This window comes from Chionomys nivalis, chromosome 1 (assembly GCF_950005125.1).
Source record: "Chionomys nivalis chromosome 1, mChiNiv1.1, whole genome shotgun sequence".
Classification (NCBI taxonomy): domain Eukaryota; kingdom Metazoa; phylum Chordata; class Mammalia; order Rodentia; family Cricetidae; genus Chionomys; species Chionomys nivalis.
In genome coordinates, this window is record NC_080086.1 from 60,777,386 (window position 1) to 60,791,530 (window position 14,145).

The following is a 14,145-nucleotide window of genomic DNA, read 5'->3' on the forward strand; positions in this document are numbered from 1 at the left end:
CTCAACACCATGCACATACCTTTAATGAAACCAGAGCAAAACCTTTGGTACATGACACACAAACACTTTTATTCATTTGTACTAAGAGTTGGGTGTGTGGCAGCAGGAAGCTCCAGTGCTCAGAACATGACAGCCCATTCTGTCACTTGGCAGACACACCCTGGAGGCTGTGGGAGAAGGAAGCTTCTCTGTGAGGTGGGCTCTGGAAGCAGGTGACAGTGGTACCAGGCTGCCCATGGAGTGGGGAGGGCCCTGATGACAGGTGGGCAAGTCCAGTCCCTACACTTGGGCCTGTGATGCAGGAGAGACCTGTGGAAAGAAGCCTTCCCAAGTTGGATTCACAATCCTACTTGAGTAGGGAGCAGCACCTAGGCAGATGGCACCACAGAGCCATCCAGAGAAGACTCATGCCCAAACTCAGGGCCCTCCCCAAATCCAAGAAACAAAGCAACTCAGATGGGGCAGAACCAAAGCAGTATCTGAGTAAGTACACACTCCAAAGGCCCAAGAAAAATGCATTTCTGTGTGACCCTGTATCCAGTCTTCACTAACAAATAAATATGTGCAAGACAACCATCTCCCCTGGGAAGACAGAATCACTGTGAAAACACAGAAGGCTAAGGTCACATAATATCCTTATCTTCAACCTCAACCATAAAACACACTTATCATTCCAGCCCTACACATTAACATACAACATTCAGAACCTCACTATAGAGACTGAAGACAAGTTACTATTTACCAAGAATTCCAAATACAGAGTTTAGAAAAATGACTTTAAAGTCTGAGTCTAGAAAGAGGGTCTATTAGCAGGCCACTGGTGGGCACCAGGCCACCCCAATCGCCTTTCAGACTAGTTGCCTGTGCAACCTGCCTCAGCCTGAATTTGGCTTCACCATGGCATACAATGTAGGGAGACCAACACACCCACCAAGACCATCCTAGCAGGTGAGAAGCAGTCTGTCACACAAGATCTCAGAAAAGAACCAAATTTCTAGATGTCTCGGGCAAAATGTTAACACACTACAATAGAAGGCCCTGTCTAGACTTAGTGCAGAGATGTACCTGAGCAGGGAGCCATGCTCCACCCACTTACTGCAGGAATCTTTTAATATAACAAGTGCTACCCAGCTCAGGCCCATGGGGACCTGGGAAAGGCTGGAATGCAAACACATGGCATGGACATGGTGTCTATCTCACCGTGGGCAACCTGTGGAGGCAGTTTCAAAGAGTATAGCCCATATTGGCTCTTGCTGGAGCAGAATGAAAGCACTTTCCATGCATGTACCCCAAAGTCTCAAATTATCAGGCTGAACTGCTGAGCAGAAGTCACATGAAATCTCCCGGTCCACACCACAGTCATCTGAGGTCCGGAAACACATCCTGGAACGAGTTCTTGTTTGCTCAGGCCGCTGTCACTGAAGGTCCTGCAGGTTGATAGTGCTTCCTGGTGATGGAAGCACCTCCTGCAAAACCAAGCAGAAAAGTGAAGAGAAGGGGAAGGCACAGCAAAGACTTACCCCATACTTTGCCCCTTCAAAGAACATTCTTTTGACCCCAGCACAAGGCAGAGACAAGCAGATCTCTGTGAGTTCCAGGCCAGCTAGTCAGGGCTACATAGTGAGACCCTGCCTCAAAAACAAAATAAAACAAAACCAAACCCAAAATACTCAAAAAAACAACAACAAGATGTGAACTCAGAACCATTATGCTTTCCCAGATTTTCTTCTAGGCTTACTGATGGGTCTATATATATTCAAGCACCCATGTACATTCCTGTAAAACAAAACAAAAACCAAAAAATTGAGATAATATCTGCTGATAGCCCGCAGGCAGTAGGAGGCCCGTGCAGAGAGATGGCCATGGTTGGTACCCATCACTCTCCTGCTAGAATCCAGCACTCCTACTTTGGTCTTGTAGGCTCCAAGCTGTAGTGGGCAGGTCTCAGGTCACCAGTAGTTTGTACTTCCCTCCTTTATTGCCTCTTGCTCTCTTCCCCACCACCCCATATCTTCTTCCTTCCTTTTCCGTGCTTTTTAGAGACAAATTCTTGCTATGTGGCTCAAGTGGCTTCAAATGTGCAGTTCTCCAACCCTTGTCTCCTGGTTAATGGGTATCACCTATGTCTATCACGTCTGGCTCAGATTTCCCTTCTTTAGGAATAGTGTTCTGAGGGGCTTAGAACAGTACAAATGACATTTCTGAGGAAGGTCGGCAGCCTGAAAAGTGACTTTCATTCAGACCTAGAGCTGCACTGTGGCTGCCCACTCTCAGCTTAACCACCCACCTACTTAGCACAGCTACTGAACTTATCTGGGTACATCTCACTCATGGGAATTTAGAACTGGAGTGTGCAGTGGTCACAGGCACACTACGTTTCACCTGTTCTACAAACAGAGACTGCAGTGTCAACCAAGCCTTATTTGAAGCTGTGACCCCATCTTTTCAAAAAAGTTCAAGGTGGCTGGACCTGACCAGAACCCAATGCATCTCCAGGGCAAGTCTATGGCAGCTGCTAACCCTTGCTATAGCCTCCTGACATGGGAAACCTGTCCATCCTGGGATGGATGCGTTCTACTGATAAGAGCAAGAACTGTAGGCACCCTGACCTGGAGGACGTAGACAGGCAGATCCACGGTGAAGTAGGGATGGAAGGCAGAGCACTGCGGGCTGAGGGCCAGTGGCAAGCCTCCTTCACCTGAGGGGTCATCCTGGGGAGGCAACATCAAGAACTATCACACACTGGTAATCAGGAAGCAGAAGCACTGGCCTCTCCATAGCTCTCACTTTGAATCCAGTCCAAAGTTAGTTCAGTTTAGTCTGGAATCTTCTGCTGCCTGACTCCCTATGTTTATTATTTATTTCAACACTCAAAAACTGTTCCCTGTCCCAACAGTACTGCTCCTCCTATAGTGTATTAAATAAATTCTGTGTGGACGCCCTGGTACTTTCTCAAGTCCATGGGAAGGCCTTCTCTCTGTTCCCATCTTACCTATGGGCCAGAGGCCTGAAAGCAGACATCCCAAGATGAGGCTGCCAGGTCCCCAGAAGCAAGTCAAGAAAGAATGGTTTTGCCTTCTCATTAATTAATTACAGCACATTTAATTACAGCTGCCTACCACCTCCAAACTGAGCACTCTGTTCTTAAGCACTCCATCCTCCCACTTCCCCAAGGACCTTCTAAGTGCTATTTCCATCTCTGACAATAAAACTGAAGCTGAGGGCCAATTAGCTGTCAAAAGACAGGTGAAAGAGTTATACCCAGGTGCACACACTTTCCAGTGGGCTCGTTTTCTGCCTGTGGTGGCACTTTTCTTACAACCTCTTCACCCTATACCCTGAGCCCTGGGAGTGCCTTCTGCAAGCTGACCTGCACACTGTGGCTATACTACTTTGGGACAAGCCTCCCACTCTTTTCGCTGTCCCTATCTCTAGGAATCCTTGATCTCTCCCACAGTTCCAAACTGTTCTACCATTGGGTCAAACTAGAAGGGAGGAGCATGATTTTCAGCTCATTTCTCTACACAAGCCCAAGTCTCTGCCCACTAAACCCTCACATGCTTCTTTTTTGGTCTAGAACCCTTTCATTGCCTCTTTCCCCAGGCCACTCTTTGCCACCCATCCCCCATTTATCTGAGCCCTGTAGGCTCTTTACAGCCTCCTACCCCTGATCCCACCTCTTTCCTTCATGGTTCTCTCCCAGATGGACCTTGCCTGTCTCTAAGCTCTCCGAAGTAACAGGAACAGCTCCACCCTCAGTCTCTGACAACTAGATTTGCACTGGCCTACTGGAGTTTCATCTGCAACTCTAAGTGGTGTGCACCATGCAGGTGTGTGCGACTGAGTCAAATATAGCCAGATCTCTCAGCTTCCAAACCTCTTCCTTCCCCATTCCACCTCCTCAGAGGTCATCCTGGTAGTGCAGGCATGTATGGGGCTGCTGAGTGACTTGGCAGTGAGCTCCCATAGATGGCTGTCAAATAAAGGTCTGTTGAGCCCCCAAAGAGGTGACTGAGCCCTATCTTCAGTGAGCAACGAGAAAGCAGAAAAATCAAAAAGGTCCTACCACTTTCACATGAAAGCCTGTACCAGCTGCTGTGCAGGCAGTGGTGCCTAGAAGCATGGCCAGAGCAGTCTAAAGAGAGTTTATAGGAGAGTCTGGGTAGAGGTGGGCAACATGAATACCAGCAGCTGTGAGGCTTACATATGGCCAGCTTGGGCAGTCTCAGATGCCTCCTGTCTGCATAAAATGGTCCCAAGCAGACCTTGGCAAGACAGAGGCACAAGCCATTACACCTCCAAGAGATGTGGGAAAGATGGACCAGGTTGAGGGAACTAGACACAGGGTAACACAGTGCCACAAACCTGATACGTCAGTCCTAACAAAGGCAAGGGCTTGCACAGATGCAGTGAGACAGGCTGGGAAGAAGAGAGAGGCTGGGATTATTAAGATGGCTGGGACAGGACACAGGACTTGGAGCAGTTTACTGAAAGGGCAGCGGCCACCCCTCCACCATCCTGCCCCTGCAGACCTCAGCATTCACGTGGGTGGTTCCTACCTGCAGAACAGGGATCTGGACACACTGCAGACCAGCTGCAGGGGCTGGTGCTGGCAGACTTCCACTGGGTACCATGAGGTTTCCACAGAAACAACTGTGCTGGCCTGAGTGGACATGAGGATGGTTGGCCACGCCGCCTTTCATTTTCCCATGAGCAGTCTCAGATGTTCCTAAAACCAAGCAGATAAAAACAGCACATCTAACAATGCTTCCCTGGCTGGGCTCTGGCCCTGACTGAGGATTTTTGAGGAAGAGGCTTCATGGTTCCCATCATCCCATACAGCTTCACTGACTTGAACATTGTTCCAAAGAAATTTTCATGAGGCAAGAGGTAAACAGACAAACCCACCAGATTTTAATGGAAAACTTACCAAACCTATTATAATCATTTTGCCTGACAGAACCTGAATCTAGGTGTTCCTTCTCTGAAGGCCATGTCCCTAAACTCCCATAGCTCCTGGCAGGTAGAAAACTCAAAAGCTTTAGCACTCTGCACACAAAGGTGTGCCATGGAAGCTGGCTTTGCCACCCAGCAGGCCTTCTAGTTGGAGCAAGATTTGTTTCTTTTTCTTTTTTAAACATGGAGGTTGGGCGGTGGTAGCAAGCCTTTAATCTTAGCACTTGGGAGACAGAGGCAGGCAGACCTCTGTAAGTTTGAGGCCAGCCTGGTAAACAAAGTGAGTTCCAGGACAGCTAGAGTTGTTACACAGAGAAACCCTAGCTTGAAAAACCAAACCAAACCAAACTAAAAAAATTCATAGCCCTCGGCAAGGCACACAACTCCCACGGACCTGCTTACCTCACTCCTGAAGGTCACCAGCACCTTGTGGTGTCCTGAGTGTGTTGTACTCATGTTTGTGGCTGGTATGATACCTGGGACTTCCCTTTGCTTTTCTCACAGCCTGCTTTCTTGGGCGAGGTGAGGGCGCTAAGGAACAATTTCTTAAAGTGCAAATATTAACTAGGTTGATGGACCAGGTGAGGAGAGCCCATGTTATAAGCAGAGACTAAGCTCTCCTCATTGCAGGAAGAGTGGTTCCACTATAGTTTCAACTCATCTGCCAGAGTCTCTGCCAAAATCCCTGGTTTATGCAGTTTTCCTGCCTAAGTGCTCCCTCTGTTCATAGCAGATCAGGGTTGGAATTGGGTCTGTCAAAGCAAGAAGCTTCCAGTCACTGCTTCTTGAACATCTATACTATCTTACTCAGCTCTAGAACTATACACACGTGAACTTTTATGATTTAAATTTCGTATTAACCCAGCATGCTTCTCTGGCATAAAAATAAGGACATAGCTAGTGTGTGCCGTTTGTGTGCATGTGTGTATTCTACACTGCATGTCCTAAGGTTTGCCTGGGTGTTTTTCAGTGTAGCTGTTGCAAGGATAAGAGTGTAAGGAATTCATGTTTCCAGAATATTCAATCCCAGTCATGCTGGACACCCACCTTGTTAAGCCAGGTGCTCACAGTGGCTTATCCTTTCCTTTGCCACCTATATGACTTCCTATTTATCCTTCCCAGTGAACTTAAAACTGACAGGTGAATTTTTAACTATTTGGTTGTTGGAATTTGAGATTTTTTTTTTAAAAAAGAAACTGAGCAAAATAAGCCAATAATATGACTTGCAAGTTTTCTGCCAAAAATTTGGCAGACCTTACCCTGCCTGTCCTTGTCCCTTGTTGCCCTGGAATGTCTTATTTTTGTTTTGTCATTACCATCTACTTTTCTCCACTATCTTCTTTCCTGTTCAACAAAAAAGCAATGAGCTGAGTGGCCCATCATAGTGCCACTCTTTCCCACAGGTCTCTTGAGAGTATTCATAATTTGTGCTGAGGCCTTTCCAAGTTCAATGATAGCATCATGATAAGCTATCACCATGTTCCTCTTCACCAACCTCTGTAAACCTCCCATCAGAGAGTCAAATACTGCCACGAAGTTGTTTTGATGTCTTTCCTAGATTCTCAGGGAATTGTCTTTGGCTGCTCTCTAATAAAAATGGTGATGGCTTCCCAGCACTAGGGAGTCAGAGGCAGGTGGAGCTCTGTGAGTTCGAGGCCAGCCTGGTCTACAAGAGCTAGTTCCAGGACAGACTACAAAAGCTACAGAGAAACCGTTTCAAACACAAACAAACAAACAAACAAACAAACAGGCAATGGCCACTATTATTAGGGGGACTTCTTGGGTTCTCAGTTAATTAAGGCCTGAAAGACTGTGACAGTTACTGATTGATTGTAGAGACACCATGGTTTTCCGGTCTTTGACATGGCCAATCATGCTGGCAGGCTGCCTAACTAACCAGGAGCCCCTTGAAGCTCTAGGCAAGCCTTACCCACTCCTTACAGTCCACTTCAACCGAGGGAGGGCAGACATAGCACATGGCCTATGGGTTCGGGTAATCCTGGGACCAGTCTGCCTTAGATTCTAGTCCTGGGATTGATCCTCATTAGCTATTACTGCTTCATGTTCCAAGATCCTCATCCAGAAATGGAAATAACAGGACATATACCTTTCAGAGTTTTAGAGAGGACTAGGGTTGGCTAATAGACACAATACAATGACTCAGAACCAGGTCAGGTGCACAAAAAACCTTAGATACAACAACTCTGTCAGGTTTTAATATGAAGGGTATTTTATACATACACTAAATATAACTATTTTAAATGTGCTCCATGGCTAGTGATCTGTGTATGTCTTATTACTCATTTAGCAAGTATTATCTACATCTTCATCATGTGATACTTCCCCCAGAGCTCCCAATGGAAGGCTTGTAAACCTATCATCAAAATGCAGTGGTAGCTGATGGTGCTTCATACCACTAGACCCAGCATTTAAGATAGGATAGTTTGGGACCAGCCTGGGCTACATAATGAGACCCTTTACAGTATACCCTGCTCCCACCACCCCAGCAGTATGGAGACAACAATGGGGACAAGGACAGAAGACTTTCAGCCTTCATGTCCTTAGAGACTACTTACTACCCGGGCTCCCCCAGTAGCACCTGGAACCTGATCCTGAGATCAGAGAGATGAGGCTCAGGTGGGAGGGAACCAGACAGGCTGCTGTTGTGTGGCAGGAAATATCTCCCTTGTCTCTTTGTACTGTTCCTCTTCTAGACTCTGGTGACAACATTTTTCTTGGTCCCTTCTTTGGTAGGGGGTAGTCCCTTACTGCTATGGTCACCCTGCATGTTTGCTTCTCAATGACTAGCGCCACTGTGCTCAAGTGGCTGCCTGCAATGATGCCTTTAGTTGTGGTCAGGAGAATGAAAGAGCTCAGGCTCAGAACAGAAATGACAAGAGCCCACCCAAGATCATTTACAGACACAGTCTGTAGAGAGCAGCTATTTAACAGTCCTCAAAGGCCAGTGCCTGAAAGAGCTTTACCAAACTTAACACACAGAGAAGAGAGGCTAGGCATAGCTGGAGCAGAGGCACCTGGCTAATGGACAAACCATGTGGTGACAGTATAAAGTCTATACTCCACTTTGGTTCCCCAAAGCCACCTCAACTATAGGCCTGCATGTTCTAGGTGTGTGTGTGTGTGTGTGTGTGTCCCATAAGGTGGGCCAGAGCTCCTGTAGCTAAATGACATCTCCATGAAATCCAAACCCAACTAGTGCTTTGCACTTAAACTTCCATGGAATTTTATAGATGTCACTAAATTCGCTCATAGAAAGAAGTGACAGCAATGTGACTCCTGGGCTGACAGCAAACCTCTTCCTTCAAGGAGTCCCTTCTTCATTCATGATGGCAGCCAAAGGAAACCTGTGACACACATGGCCAAAGATATTTGTTTTAAAGTGAAAAGATTACAATGAGGGCAAGATCACTGACTCAAGCCTCAACTCAGCCACCAACTCACTCGGGCATTTCAGCCACATGCACATGGCACAGTCACATAGCTCTCTGGCTATAGACTAGGCTTTGCTGGGACGAGTAGGTCACCCCAGGGCTACCAAAGCAATTGAGTGGAAAGCACATGCCTACCCTGGCTTCTTTCTCCTGCTTCTCTGGAAAGGGAATCACACATCTCTGTGTACTAATGACACCAGAGAGCTTGGGAAAGCTTCACAAGCCACTCACAAGAAATGCCTACTCTATTGCTTGCTATTTTAATGTGACAGTTTTAATTTCAGTTTTTAAAATTATAAAATTTATGTATTCTCAAATACAAAAAGTAGAAATGACCACAGTAAAATATTCACAATCTTCACACCCAGTGTTGGGTGAGACTATCCATGAATGGGCATGTCTTACTTAACTTCTGTTTCTATGTAAGTATATACACAGATGTCCATCCATACACCCATCGTTCTTATAGACTGACTCACTAAAACATTCACAAAGTGTACGGTTTTGTTGTCATACATCTGAGTTGTAAATATTCTCTTATCAAAAATTTTGGTAGAATAGCAGCTTGCAGATGGGTCCTTTACACGGACTCCTGGTATCTTCATAAGCCAGACAGTAAGGTGCAGCTGCACATGTAATCATTACCCAGCTTTGTTATTTTCCTCTTGGAATCATCACCTAATGACCCTGTAGACACCCAGGTCATCTTCAGGAGGGCCTTCTTGGATGCCTATGCAGCCACGCTGGCAGTCTTCTGCAAACACTTGTTCATGGTAGTGCTCATCTGCCTCGCCACCTTGAGTTCTCATCAGATGTGGCTCTGGTCAAATGTGCTGACAAGATGTGTTTACCATGCCTCTGGTGCCTTGGGTCTCGTGCCAGCACATGTGTAACATGTGAAGACTTGCCTAACCTGTCAAGGTGACTGTGAGACCAAATGGGTCCTTCTGTTACAGCAGGTAGAGCAGAGTGCAGTTAAGTGCTGGCTGTTGTTACAGAGTTTTCAAAAGCCCCAAACCCTTTGAAATCCACAAAGGATAGCATTCGATTGTTAGAAGTACACAGGGTCACCTCTGCCACATGCAAAGATGCACCAGGCCCTGTTTCTGTGTCCTGGGCTCTGGTTTGCGACTCTACCCATGATACACCATCATTCTTTCTCTGCTGGGCTATTGTGGTAGACATGTGACAGACTTGAGCATTTAGTGTAGTCTCTAGACATTCCCTTGCTTTCTTACCTCATTCTGTCCTCAAGCCTCCTTGGACTTCCAAGTGAGAGTGTCATCACCCTGTGGGATAAGTGTCAGGCCTGTAACACTCCTTTTCCTCACACCCAGTTTTAGGGGCCCCTACTTCTAGACAGGCCCCAACTCCCTCTCACTGTTTGGCCACCACTGACCTCTAGACATGTTGGCTTCAGCTGGAGACCACAGAAATCCCTAGACATTCTTGTTTCCTTCCATGCATGACATCTGTCTGTTTATTGTCCAAAGAGCAGGCGGAATGGTCTTTTAAGACATCATGTCCCTTTTCTACTGACCCTTGCAGTAAAGACCAGAGATGTGATTATGGCTTATAAGGGGTACAGCTTGGGTCACTTTAGTGCCTCCACTCTAGCTCTGCCTTGCTAGTCTCTAGTGAGGTCAGCCTTACTTCTCTTTGGACAGGCCAACCACACTGCAGTTTCAGGCCCTCCCTAGATTGTTTGCCACTGTTTCCATCCCTGTGGTACCTTCTCATCTCCAGGTTTTATCTTTTCTGATGCCCGTCTCCCCTGCTGAGAACTGAAGTTCTTCTCACCCCTTCCTGGTTCTATCTTCATTAGTTTCATCATTTGATTTCATCAGGTACTTCCATTCCACTCGATGGATTGGGTATCCACTGCTCACGTTTCTCTGGTGTACTGGAGGGAAGAAATTACACCACCAGGGAACAACCCATCTCTGCCTTTCAGCTAACTTCTCTTGTCTTCTTCATGTAGGAGAATGCCTGCCTGCTTGTGAAATTTCCTCCTGCAGGGCTGCTGTGACCCTGCAACTACATTTCTTCACTGCTAACTGCTGCCCTTTAGAGAACTCCAGATGGCAGACATTCTTTAACTGGACATTAAATTATCTCCTTTTGCTAATTTTTTAGCCGAATCTCTTAGGCTTTTCAACAATGAAGTCATCTATAAATTACCAATCTCCTCCAAAGAATCCACCTTACTCCTATTTTTGGTTTATTTTCAAGGCAAAACCCTTCAGAAGAATATAAACATCTATGGCAAGAATAGGAATAAAAGCTAGGCAGTGGTGGTGTGCGCCTTTAATCCCAGCACTTGGGAGGCAGAGGCAGGTGAATCTCTGTGAATTTGAGACCAGTCTGGGCTACAGAGCTAGTTCTAGAACAGGCTCCAAAGTTAGAGAAACCCTGTCTTGAAAAACAAAAACAAAAGAGTAAGAATAGGAGTGACTCCCCAATGACCTGGGTACACCTGTGCCCTTGAAGCACAGCACTGAGTGGGTGCTGGCTGCTAGTCTCAAACTCACCAGGTAGCTGAGGACAACTTTGAACCTGTCCCCACTTGAGTACTGGTTATGACAGATGTGTGACACCAGTCAGCAGAAATCATCATGAAATTTCTATTTTCACCAGTGATGCCTATTAATTTTTTAGGGAACACAACTTAAGATCTGTTGAGGGCTGGAGAGATGGCTCAGTGGCTAGGAGCACTTACTATATATCACTCAGGTCCAAGTTTGCATCCCCAGAGCCAACATCAACAAGCTGGGCATGGCTGAACGTGCCTGTAACCCTAGAAGTGACAGGAGGGGAAGGCATAGAGACAGAATTGCTGGGCCTAGCTAGAAGACAAGAGGGATAGCTCCAGGTTGTGAGAGGCTCATCTCAAGGAAATAAGGGAGTGAAAAGTGTGGGATTGCTGATGTTCCCTCCTCTAGTCGTGCACAAACATACCTGTTGAGAAAACAGTAGGGCTCTTCACTGGTCTCTGTGTTTAGTCAGAATATAGTAAATACAAGATGTTCTGGATGCTGTTTAGAACACTTTACCTATTATTTTTAAGGAAGCACCTATGGCTAGTCTGTGTGGTTGACAGCCTTTGCTGTTCCTATCCTAGGTAGAGTACGGTATGTAGCCAATTGCACAATATACTGATGCATGTACCTTTTCCATATTATAGTGTTCACATTTGCCTTTCAGAATGCTGTGCTGTTGCAAGTACTATAATGTACTATCACAGTGTGTCTGATATGTTTATTTCTGTTTCCACTGACAGTGCAACTTTTCTTTTGTTGTTTTTCCTTGATTCAAAGTCAGCAGAAATGGAAACCAATGGCCTGGATAGCTGAGTGCATTTAAGAACATGCTTTGTTCCACCCAAGTCAAAAGTTCCAACCTGAACAGATGGTTACACAGCACTGGTTGTTACGCACTTGTTTTCCACCTTGTACTTCCTTTTCTTAAGAGGCTGCCTGTGCACACATTTGTACCTATCTTCCAGCCACATCCCTGGAAGAGTCATCAGTAGCTTATACTCCAAGTGTCCTACAGCTACAGTCTCATTTAATCTCCACAAGAGATCCAAACAAGTGTTGCTACCGTTCAAGGGATCAAACTAGATAACTCCATGGCTATCACTTTCTGTTGTTATTAGGCATTTTTTTTTTTTTATTCTACTACCCAAAGGCTTAGCAGGCTTTATTTTGGATTCCAAATAATTTTACTTTGTAATTTATACAAATGGTTAGAAAACAAAGCCCTGCCAAGATTTTTCCCTATGAAGATGTTAGTTGTAATTTTCTTCATTCCTCCTTTCATGTACTATGTCTACAAACATTGGGTGCAGATTATATATAGTCTATCTAGTAAATCAACTTCATTAGCCGCATGAATAAACATCCTTCACAGCCTCACTGTTTCTGCTGTCTGCATACAAGTTATAAGAGTCATTTTCAATACTGCTAGGCCTTTACTCATTCTCTCCCTAGGTTTCTACCATATTTCATTTTGCACTTGAGATCTAAGCTTTCAGAATAAATGTTCTTTAACTCTGCTGTGTTAAAGACAACGACCTCTCCCTGGTAACGTTACCTCTGCTTTGGAGTTTGTTCTGAGTCACTGCTTGCCTTCCCATACATTTCCCTAAGGTTGTGCTTTGCTTAGATGTATTCAATCTTTGTCTCTTGGCAATGCACTTAAGACTTGTTTATACTTTCAGAGTGACACAGAGGCCTTCGGGTTTTGGTCACACCATGCCTCCTTTCCTTTTCCTGCTCTTAAGCCACTGCTCACTGCTTACTATGTGCAAGGACCTAAATTCAATCTATAGTAATGGCCTTCCGTCTCCAAAGGTATTTTCACACTGAGATTTCTTACACTGGCGATTCTGTTAGGAGCAGCTAAATGTCTGAGCTGAAGGTGCCAGCAGTGCTCTTGTATTACTCTCAGCAGCAGCACACTCGGAGTAGCCTTGGATTTCAGACCACATATTTTCTGAGAATGCACATGCAGTGTGGGGCTAACATTTACAGTAATGATGTCTTTCTGTTTGTTAAAGCCACATACGGTGTAGTCATACTGGACTTCTGTGCTCAGACTTAAATACAATTCATAATCTCTCATCACAATGTCAAAATGCAAATACCCCAGAAACCTAAATTTTCCCCTCAAACTTGTTGCCAAAATATCAGCACAACCCTACCTGACGAGAAGCCACTTAGTCTGAGCTGATCTCACATGTTTCACTATAAATACCAATATAGTTACAAAGAATGTGAAATACTGTGTACATACCTTCAAAAAATCATAACATTCTGCATAGAGATCAATAAAAATGATATTTACAAATATTTCCTAGCATGGCCACTGAGAACTTAGGGCACACAGTTCATTAGCAGCCAGCACAGTCTTGGACCCACAATCTGGTTGTAAATACCAGTTTCCAGTAAATGAACCAGGGCTCTCTGGAGAATTGGTTGACTGCAGGCTGGGACAAGTACACGATATGAAATTCAGGATAGGTTACATTGGAAGGGCATAAGAATACACTTTCAGGAAGTCCCAACGGGCAGAGCCAGACACTCAAAAGCCACAAAACCAATGCTAGCCATACTATAACCTGAGTCTATGCCGAGAGTGATAGAGTGCATCAGTGAGTGGGGAGGGAGAGCATGTATCTGTAGAAGAACCCTAATACAAATCACCTGCAGAACATCAGGGTCATACTGTCACAGCCAAGACTCACTGTCTAGTGTTATCTGTGGAAAACATGAGAAACAGGATTATCTTCTGCACATAGTAAACAATTAGCCTTGCTGAGCTCCTGGAAGATGACCTAGGGGCCCCAGAATGTCCCGCCTATAAGAATGTTTTTGCTTCCTGGATAGAAAGATAGCTCTGTAGTTAAAAGCATAGGCCGCTCTTGCAGAGGACTAAGTTTTGATTCCCAGTACCCATTTGCTAGCTCATAATCACCTGCAACTCTAGTTCCAGGGGAATATAATGCCATCTTTTGACCTATAAGGGTACCAGGCACAGACGTGGTACATGAACATACATACAAGTAAGAACCAGCCTCACCCTCCCCCCCCAAATTCAAAACAAACAAACAAAGAATGCTATGTTTCCCTGGGGTACTTAAGCCATTTCAGAGAGCCAATGACAACATTGTGATGTATAGTATAGTCCTGGGTCACAAACTGTCAACCCTATCTCTGGAGGGGCTGGGCCTTAC

At 45.5% G+C, this 14,145-nt stretch overlaps 2 protein-coding genes across 7 annotated transcripts in view; one reads left to right on the plus strand and one right to left on the minus strand.

Moving 5' to 3' along the window:
* Cfap100 (cilia and flagella associated protein 100) overlaps positions 1-14,145 on the plus strand; it is a 50,634-nt gene that overhangs the window by 28,521 nt on the left and 7,968 nt on the right. The window lies entirely within an intron of this gene.
* The window catches only part of Zxdc (ZXD family zinc finger C), a 40,306-nt gene that overhangs the window by 7,797 nt on the left and 18,364 nt on the right, over positions 1-14,145 (minus strand). The window contains exons 8-11 of one of the 6 annotated variants that reach the window (XR_009056658.1): positions 4,560-4,729; positions 4,366-4,419; positions 2,610-2,711; positions 1,201-1,466 (exon numbers count right to left, since the gene is read on the minus strand). Coding sequence is in view for 5 of the 6 variants with exons in the window: in XM_057761264.1 (XP_057617247.1) it covers positions 1,416-1,466; positions 2,610-2,711; positions 4,366-4,419; positions 4,560-4,729 (377 nt within the window). In the remaining variant the exon portion in view is untranslated. Of the gene's footprint in view, positions 1-87; positions 1,467-2,609; positions 2,712-4,365; positions 4,420-4,559; positions 4,730-9,580; positions 10,312-14,145 lie in introns of those variants that run through there. The other 5 variants (XM_057761264.1, XM_057761271.1, XM_057761277.1 and 2 more) reach the window with 5 other exon arrangements.